The sequence below is a fragment of the Arachis ipaensis genome, chromosome B10 (assembly GCF_059453495.1).
Source record: "Arachis ipaensis isolate K30076 ecotype BB chromosome B10, ASM5945349v1, whole genome shotgun sequence".
Taxonomy (NCBI): Eukaryota; Viridiplantae; Streptophyta; class Magnoliopsida; order Fabales; family Fabaceae; genus Arachis; species Arachis ipaensis.
This window is the reverse complement of record NC_142435.1, coordinates 18832603-18842462: the sequence shown is the minus strand read 5'-3', so window position 1 is coordinate 18842462 and position 9860 is coordinate 18832603. Positions and strand designations below refer to the sequence as shown.

Below are 9860 nucleotides of genomic sequence, written 5' to 3'. Positions count from 1 at the left end.
TTTTGAAGGTTAATCCGCCTAAGTTCAAGGGAACTACTGGCCCGACTGAGGCTGATACATGGTTTCAGGCTATAGAGCGAGCATTACAAGCACAAGTGGTACCTGAAGGACAGCGTGTCGAGTTTGCCACTTATATGCTCACCGGTGAAGCGTCGCATTGGTGGCAAGGCATCCGACGTCTTCTGCAGCAGGGTGATGACTATATCACCTAGAATGTCTTTCAAGAAGAGTTCTATAAGAAGTACTTTCCGACTTCTGCTAGGACGGCTAAGGAACTTGAATTGTTACAGCTGAAGCAGGGTACTATGTCCATATCAGAGTATACTGACATGTTTGAGGAGCTGTTCAGGTTCTCTCGTATGTGCCAAGGGACTCCGGTGGAATATGAGGAATGGAAGTGTGTTAAGTATGAAGGAGGACTCCGTAGTGATATCTTCAGTTCAGTAGGACCAATGGAGATTAGGACTTTCTCCGAATTAGTGAACAAGTGTAGGGTTGCTGAGGAGTGTGTGAAAAGGGCAACCGCTGAGAAAGGGAGTCACAAAGGTTCATTTCCACAGAACCGAGGGAAGGGCTTTGCACCTAGAGGTCTGTCTTTCAAGAGGGGAAGCTCTTTCAGGAGGCCCAACAACAACAACAATTTCCAAGGGAAGAAGTTTGGGAAGCAACCTCAGAATGAACAAGCTTGTACTAGGTGTGGGAGTCACCATCCGGGAGTACCATGCAATGCCGGATGGGGTTTGTGCTACAATTGTGGAAAGGCGGGGCATAAAGCCGCAAGTTGTCCAGAGAAGCAAAAGCAAGGTGCTGGGAAAGCACAACAGACTGGTCGGGTGTTCACCACCTCAGCTGTGGGTGCAGAGGGATCCGAGACACTCATTCGAGGTAACTGTGAAATGGCTGGTCAAACTTTAAATGCTTTATTTGATTCGGGAGCATCGCATTCATTCGTTGCATTTGAGAAAGCCCATGAGTTAGGGTTGAAGATCGTAACCTTAGGTTATGACTTAAAAGTGTATAATGCTACCCATGAAGCCATGGTAACTAGACTAGGATGCCCGAAAGTTTCGTTTAGGTTCAAGCAGCGTGATTTTGTCCATAATCTAATCTGCTTACCGATGATCGGTCTTGATCTTATCTTGGGATTGGACTGGTTATCCGAAAACCATGTCCTGCTTGATTGTTCTACCAAGTCGGTGTACTTTATGCCGGAGGATACAGAAGGGCCGGTTGTGGTGAATAATTATTACTTGAATTCAATGATGGTGAACTGTTCTGGAACCGAATGTCAGGGTATCCTGTTGTTAACCGCGGGTGTTTCGGGTGATGATCAAAGGTTGGATCAGATTCCGGTAGTGTGTGAGTTTCCGGAAGTGTTTCCCGATGATATTGAGGAATTTCCACCTAACCGAGAGGTCGAGTTTGCTATTGAATTGGTGCCTGGGGCGGGACCAATCTCAAGTGCTCCTTATAGGATGTCACCGTTAGAGATGGCCGAGCTAAAGTCTCAGTTAGAGGAATTGTTGGGTAAGAACTTTATCCGACCAAGTGTTTCCCCGTGGGGAGCTCCAGTGTTACTGGTAAAGAAGAAAGATGGAAGTATGCGACTCTGTGTGGATTACAGGCAGCTGAACAAGGTCACCATAAAGAATAAGTACCCATTGCCGAGGATTGATGATCTCATGGATCAGTTACAAGGAGCTGGGGTTTTCTCTAAGATTGATTTGCGATCCGGTTATCACCAGATAAGGGTGAGGGGTGAGGATATCCCTAAGACCGCTTTCAGGACTCGTTATGGTCATTACGAGTACACTGTAATGTCCTTTGGGTTGACGAACGCTCCTGCAGTATTCATGGATTACATGAATAGAGTGTTCCGTCCGTTTCTGGATAAATTCGTGGTTGTCTTCATTGACGATATACTAATTTACTCCAAGACTGAAGAAGAGCATGCGGAACACTTGCGGACCGTGTTGCAGATTTTAAAGGAGAAGAAACTCTATGCGAAACTGTCTAAGTGTGAGTTCTGGAAGAGTGAGGTGAAGTTTTTGGGTCACGTGGTGAGTAAGAAGGGAATAGCCGTAGATCCAACCAAGGTAGAAGCTGTGATGGATTGGAAGCAACCAACCACAGTAACTGAGATAAGGAGTTTTCTGGGTTTAGCTAGCTATTACCGAAGGTTCATTAAAGGCTTTTCGCAATTAGCTTTGCCGTTGACAAAGTTAACTCGCAAAGACACTCCGTTTGTTTGGACTCCTGAGTGCGAGGAGAGCTTTCAGACATTGAAGAAAAAGTTGACCACTGCACCTGTGTTAGTGTTACCTGAGCCGAATGAGCCATTTGAGGTGTATTGTGACGCCTCATTGAAGGGTCTAGGGTGCGTGCTGATGCAGCACCATAATGTGGTGGCGTATGCCTCACGACAGTTGAGACCTCATGAAGTTAGTTACCCTACGCACGATTTGGAACTCGCTGCGGTTGTGTTTGCCTTGAAGGTGTGGAGGCATTATCTCTATGGGGTTAAGTTCCAAGTTTTCTCTGATCATAAGAGCTTGAAGTATCTCTTTGATCAGAAAGAGCTTAATATGAGGCAGAGAAGGTGGATGGAATTGTTGAAGGACTACGACTTTGAGTTAAATTACCATCCTGGAAAGGTGAATATAGTGGCGGATGCGTTAAGTCGAAAGTCGTTATATGCGTCTTGGATGATGCTTCAAGAGGAGAAGTTGCTCAAGGGATTCGAGAGTCTAAAAATTGGTGCTCGAGAAGTATCTGGAACCTTGTGTTTGAGCCGATTAGAAATCTCGAGTGACTTTAAGTCCGAACTCCTAAAGGCTCATGAAAATGATGAAGCGTTATGGAAGGTGTTACCGGCTATCGAGCAAGGAAAACAGTGGAGAGTGTCGGAAGAAAAAGATGGGTTATGGAGATTCAAGGGTAGGATCATTGTGCCGGATGTTGGCACTTTGAGGCAAGATATCTTAAAGGAGGCACACAAAAGCGGATTCTCCATTCACCCGGGAAGTACTAAGATGTACCATGATTTAAAGGCGATGTTTTGGTGGCCGGGTATGAAGAATGATGTGGCGGAATATGTTTCAAAGTGCTTAACTTGTCAAAAGGTAAAGATTGAACATCAAAGACCTTCCGGGATGTTGCAACCCTTAGAGGTTCCGCAATGGAAGTGGGAAAGTATTGCAATGGACTTTGTGTCGGGATTGCCAAGGACTAGGACTGGTTTTGATGCTATCTGGGTGATCGTGGACCGACTGACGAAGTCAGCTCACTTTTTACCCGTTCGGATGACTTACACCCTTGAGGAGCTAGCTCGGTTATACATAAAGGAGATTGTGAGACTCCATGGTGTACCTGCTACTATAATCTCTGATAGAGATCCTCGTTTCACTTCGAGGTTCTGGGGTGCATTTCAGAAAGCTTTTGGAACTCGATTAAGCTTGAGTACAGCGTACCATCCCCAAACAGATGGTCAATCCGAGAGGACGATCCAAACACTAGAGGATATGTTGAGAGCTTGTGTTTTGGACCAACCGGCGAGTTGGGATCGGTATATGCCGTTAGTAGAGTTTGCATACAATAATAGTTACCATGCGAGCATCGGAATGGCTCCGTATGAGGCTTTGTATGGGAGAAAATGTCAATCTCCACTATGTTGGTATGAAGCTGGAGAGAAAGGCTTGTTGGGGCCGGAAATGATAGCTGAGACCACTGAACAAGTCAAGAAGATCCGAGATAGGATGCTTATGGCGCAGAGTCGTCAAAAGAGTTACGCCGATCAAAGGCGGAAGCCCTTAGAATTTGAGGCAGGAGATCATGTTTTCCTGAAAGTTACTCCAACTACAGGAGTAGGTAGGGCGATTAAGGCAAAGAAGTTGAATCCTCGATACATTGGTCCATTTCAGGTCCTGGAGAGGGTTGGACCGGTGGCGTATCGGATGGCTCTACCACCTTATCTCTCGAACCTGCACGACGTGTTTCACGTGTCGCAGCTTCGGAAGTACACTCCTGATGCTAGCCATGTGTTAGAACCTGAGTCGGTTCAGTTAAGGGAAGATTTGACGCTTCCAGTGGCTCCGGTCAGAATTGATGATACTAGTATTAAACGGTTGCGTGGAAAAGATGTTTCATTAGTCAAAGTGGCATGGAGTCAAGGTGGTGTTGAGGAACACACTTGGGAACTTGAGTCGGAGATGCGAGCGGATTATCCGCATTTATTCTCAGGTAATTGCATTTGAATTTTGTGGGCAAAATTCCCAATTAGGTGGGTAGAATGTAAAGCCCGGTTAATTAACGGCTAATTAACCCATAAATGAGAATTTATTCTAGAAAGCCTAAAATGATATTTTTATGGCTTAATATGATAGAGGAAATTGAGACGAGAATTTCGGTACCAATTTTATGGAAATCGGACCAAGATTGGACCGAACGGGCCAAACCGGTCCAACCGGACCCAAAGTGGGCCCTTGGCCCAACATAACTAAACCAAAACCCTAGTTTTCAGCACTCTCTCTCTCCTCACACAACACCAAACACGCTGAAAAAGAGAGGAAATGGGGGAAGAACACTCTCTCAAACCTCTATCTCTCACTTGATCTTCAAACCACCATAACTTTTGATCTAGAGCTCCGATTGCCGCTCCGTTTGCGGCCACGCGTTCACCGCGGAGAGCTCTACAAAACCCATACAACTAATCTTGAGGTAAGCCACGTGTTTCTGTTCGAAATTCCAGCCCTTATTTTCGAGTTTCATGGGTAAAATGTTGAGATTTTGGGTTCTTTGATGTTATAGGACCCAACTCTCTTGAAGGAGAAGGTTAATCTTGTCTCCTTGGACCTTGGGTGTGGTAAGATTCTCAACCCTAGTGTGATTTTGTTGTTCTATGATGTTTGGGTTTTGAGATGTTGTGTATGAGTATGATGGTTGTGGCTTAGGTTGTGTATGTGTGGGTATTGGAGCTTGATTGGTGACTTTGAAAAGCTTGGAAAGGGTTTGGTGGTGAAAAATCTGTTCTTGGAGGTGTTGAGGCCTTGAGAGCTTGTGGATAAGTGGTTTGGAAGTGCTCCGGGGGAGCTTGGGAAAATCGGCTAAGGTATGGTTTCGGTTTCCCGTATCTAATATGTAATGTGGTAGGAAATACTTAGGCTAGAGGCCCTAAGATAGGCATTGAATTGTTGATGTTGTTGAATGATTGAGATATATGATGTGGTCATATATGTGATGATGATTATTAATGCCTTAGTGGTATGATGTATGAGAAATATGCATGTTGTGATATATATACTTGATGACTGGTTATGGTTGAATTGTGGGTTGAACCATGTTGATGGTGAGTATGATGTTGATTGTGTACAATAATAATTTATTGGAATTGGTGTTGTTGAGAATTGGCATGAGGAATAGTATATGATATGTCAATGTGTTTGAGTTTGAGCCACTTGGGTGAAGTGGGGTAAAATGATGAGATAGTGATTTTGGTAATTTGTGGTAATGTGTCAATGTGTGAGTTGAGGAGGCTTGATGTTGAATTTGATATATTTTGATTGATTTCAAAGAAACGGGATGAACTTGGCATGTTTTGATTGGTTTTGAAAAGAGTTGGAAATGGCTTGTTTTGAAATTGGCACTTTGTGGTTTTGTATGAAAATATGGTTTTTGGGCACACTTTGGCGGGACATAACTTGGACTACAGATCTCCGTTTTGTACCAAATCTGTTTAGAAATGAAATTGGATCCGGGATGTCCATGCCGTTCAAAGAACGGGTGAAAGACGATTTAAAATGAGGAAGTTATGTCCGTTGGAAGATTGGGGTTTAAATCTGTGAATTCTGCAGCTTTTAACTTAGAAAATTTTTAGCAGATTGACCCCTTGCGCGTGGGCGTACCTGGCGCGTACGCGCCGATCTTCCAGAAAGCGCCATCCACGCGTGCGCGTGATGTGCGCGGGCGCGCCGATTGTGCTGCACCCAATGCCCAGCCATTTTCCAGAGAGTTATGCCAGAACTGTGCCAGTGTTGTGCCTGGGGCACGAGAACACCCGCGCGTACGCGTGGTTGGCGCGTGCGCGTCGATTGGCAAATCTTTAATCCACGCGTTAGCGTGCATGACGCTTGCGCGTCGATGAGTTTTTGAGGCCATCCACGCGTGCGCGTGGAGTGCGCGTACGCGTGGCCCTGTTTTCATCCCAAAGTTGATTTTTGAGTTTTAAAAGCCAAATCTCATACTTCTAAGCCTCCGATCTCACCATTTATGTCTTAAATCATTATGACATGCCTAGCTATTAAAAAGGGGCTAGTGAATGAGGTAACTTGCGAGTGAAGCAAGGGAAAAATGAATGATCAATGAGGACCAAGATGATTATGTGAGATGCGGAGGATGGTGGTGGAAGTGCTTGTTAAGCCATGGGCCGAAAGGCTGTAATTGCTAATGAAACGGCTGGTTATGGATTTAACCATGAGCCGGAAAGGCTGTGTATAATATGAATATTGGCTGGTTCTGGACTGAACCGTGAGCCGGATGGCTGATATGGATGTTGATCCATGGATGAGAATTTATGCATGCTTATGCTGAATTATTGATAATTGAGATTTGCACTTCCACTATCAGAGGCACGAGATCCCTGGGAGGAAGCAGTGGCTAGCCACCACGTGCTCCAGGTGGAGGCTCGAGACTCTGTTGACCCTATGTCGTAAGTGTGGCCGGGCACTGTGAAAGACCCGGATGAGCTCGCCCCCAAAATATTCACCAGTGAGGGTGATGGATATGGATCATGTTTATGATCAAGTTTATAACGAGTATAACTCGAGTTGGGGATGCGCGACAGAGGGACAGTCCAATGGTTAGCTACCAGGACTTGTCGGGTTGGCTCTATAACCGACAGATGATATCATCAGCCACTAGGGACAGGCATTCATCATATGCATACTATGTGAATTGTTTGAGATTGCCTATTTGACTGCATATTACTTGCTAATTGTCTAAATGTCTTAACTGCTCCTATTTGTATATTCTTTGTCTGATATAATTGTGTTTGCTATTATATACTCCTGCTGGTGGTTGGGAGGTTTGAAGGAATTGGAAAGGGAAGTATTAGTTAGACTGAAGAATCTTTAGTCAGATACTCTTATATGGTTTAGCTTGTTTATAAGCTTTGATATTATCTGGAGGAAGTTCTAGGATTGCCTTTGGCTTTCCTCTATTATTATGTATTATATATGTGGAAGCTGTTACCGTGCTGGGGACCTCTGGTTCTCACCCATGCGGATTTTGTGGTTTTCAGATGCAGGACGCGAGGCTTCTCGTTGAGGCATGCTGGAGACTTCTGGATTAGCGAAGATCCTTTGTTCTTGGGACTCTGTTTTGGTTTATATATCTTGTTTAGATACTTTTATCTCCATTAAATAATACAAACTGTGATGACTCCTTCTAGAGGGGATTTTGGAGAATAGGTTGTATGTATTTGTGTCCCTTTGGGTTTCCTTTGGGGTTTCCTTATTTTATTATATGTATATATTATTATGCTCGGACCGGTTATCTTCGCAGCCGGATTTTGAGTCTTGATATTCCCGTTTTTGACACTCTTTATATATATGATCTTGCGTTAGCTTATCCTTTTCTCGTTACGTTATCGATCGGAGTGTTGCGCGTTCGAGTTACGGTTTTTGTTTACCCCTTTTTCTACAAAGGCTCCTAGTTATAATCAATTATTCATACTACTATACGTACTAAATTTTTGTTTTAGAGGTCGTAATACCTTGCCATCTCTGTCTTATGACTTAAGCATAAGACTCTGTATGGTAGGGTGTTACAAGTGTTTATTCGATGATTCAGAAGAAGAAGATATCGATAAAAGCTCTATCCCAACTCCTTGTAGATGGATCAACAGAGATTGAGAAGCAGGACATGATCGCATTTTCCAAGATTACTTTGCAGATGAGCTGGTGCATAATGCTGACATTTTTCGACGGAAATTTCGAATAAGAAGACATGTGTTCCTTCAGATAGTAGACGCTCTCTCAAATAATGTTTATCTGTATTTCCAACAGAGGGTCGATGCAATTAGGAGAAGAGGCTTGTCACTACTCCAAAATGCATTGCTGCAATATGGATGTTAGATATGGTGTTGCAGTTGATGCTATTGATGATTATGTGTGCATAGGCGAGAGCACTACAATTGAATGCTTGAAAAAATTTGTTGAAGGTGTCATTTTAGTGTTCGAGGATAAATACTCGCAAAAACCAAATTCAAATGATGTACGATGCTTGCTACAAATGGCAGAGGGTCGTGGATTTCCTGGCATGTTGGGTAGCATTGACTGTGTGCATTGGCAATGAAAAAATTGTCCAAAGGTGTGGAAAGGCATGTACACGAGTGGTTATTGTGGGGTTGCAACCATAGTACTTGAGTTTGTAGCATCTTCAGACTTCTAGATATGGCATGCGTTCTTTAGAGTTTCTGGTTCAAATAACGATATCAACGTGTTAGATTGTTCACCAATATTCGATGATATTCTAAATGACCATGCTCTAGAGGTAAATTATGCTATTAATCATAATAATTATACATGGGATACTATTTAGCAGATTGTATTTATCCTGAATGGGCCACATTTGTCAAATCAATCTCAAAGCTATAAGGGGAAAAACGCAAGTTATTTGCACAATATCAAAAAGGGCAAAGAAAATATGTGGAACGAACATTCGGAGTGTTGCAAGAACGCTTTGCAATTATACGTGGTCTAGTGCGCTTTTGGAAAAAGAAGAAGCTTGCAAACATAATGAGAGCTTGTATTATATTGCATAATATGATTATTGAGAATGAAAGAGGCACTTATGCAGAATAATTTTGCTCAAAACTTAAAGTATGACGATGTCAAAAACGGCTTATCACAACCTCAGCTGGGAGAGGAAGATTTTGCACCATACCATCAATTTCTCCAAAGAATGTCCCAACTTCGAAATAGGCAGCAGTATAGACAGTTGAAAGAGGACTTGATTAAACACATATGGCAATTTCACAATGATTGTTGTCAATTATAGAGCTTAACTATGTTTTTCTTTATATTAATTAATTTTATAAATTAGTGTAATCTCGAATTATATATTGTGTATTATTGTTATATATAAATTTTTTAATAGTGAATTATTTTTTAATTCATAAATTTAAATAATATTATTGTAAAAAAAATAGTAACTAATATAATCTTAATTATTTTAATTAATTAATTAAGTGGAATCACAATAGAGACTAAAGTTAGTTTCTCCTAATAGAGAAGAGAGAGATTCTTTGAATTCTTATTTACTATTTATGATGCAAAAACTGATGTAAAATTATTTTTTATGACAGATGAGTCATAAATAAGGATTGTGATGAATTTTCTACTGGAGATGGTATTAGGTTATCTTCTTCTCAGAAATCAGAATCTTAGTGTTGCGTTCAGAATCTTAGTGTTAACTATGATTCTTTGCCGTGCTTGCTATCATCCAGATATGTTTTTCTTGCAATCGTCAACAATTTCATCTTTCTCAATGTGGGTAAAAGCATAGAGAATAAATAAAAATAAAAAAATAGAAAGGTAAAACGGAAAAGATGGGAATATTTGTTGTTCAAAGTTCAAAAGAAAATGGATGTTTTAATATTTAATTGTTTAAAAGGGAAAAATGGGGTAATGAGATGAGAGATATTTTGAAGAGTGAGATATTTTAAAATGGAGTATGAGCACAACCACACGAATTTTTAATTTTTGAGTACAAGAGAGGTTTTGAAATTTAAAGTGTCATATAAGAGAAAAGTCAAATAACTTAAGAAAAGAGAAAAAAAGTGTGGAGTGGTTTGAGAAACTACG

At 41.9% G+C, this 9860-nt stretch overlaps 1 protein-coding gene across 1 annotated transcript; it reads left to right on the top strand.

Annotated features, from left to right (window-relative positions):
* The first annotated feature begins 8118 nt into the window (after nucleotides 1-8118).
* Nucleotides 8119-8757, top strand: LOC107620268 (uncharacterized). Its single transcript, XM_016322456.1, has 3 exons — nucleotides 8119-8315; nucleotides 8466-8547; nucleotides 8599-8757. The coding sequence occupies exons 1-3, from the start codon at nucleotides 8119-8121 to the stop codon at nucleotides 8755-8757; spliced, it is 438 nt and encodes a 145-aa protein (XP_016177942.1).
* The last annotated feature ends 1103 nt before the right edge of the window (nucleotides 8758-9860 follow it).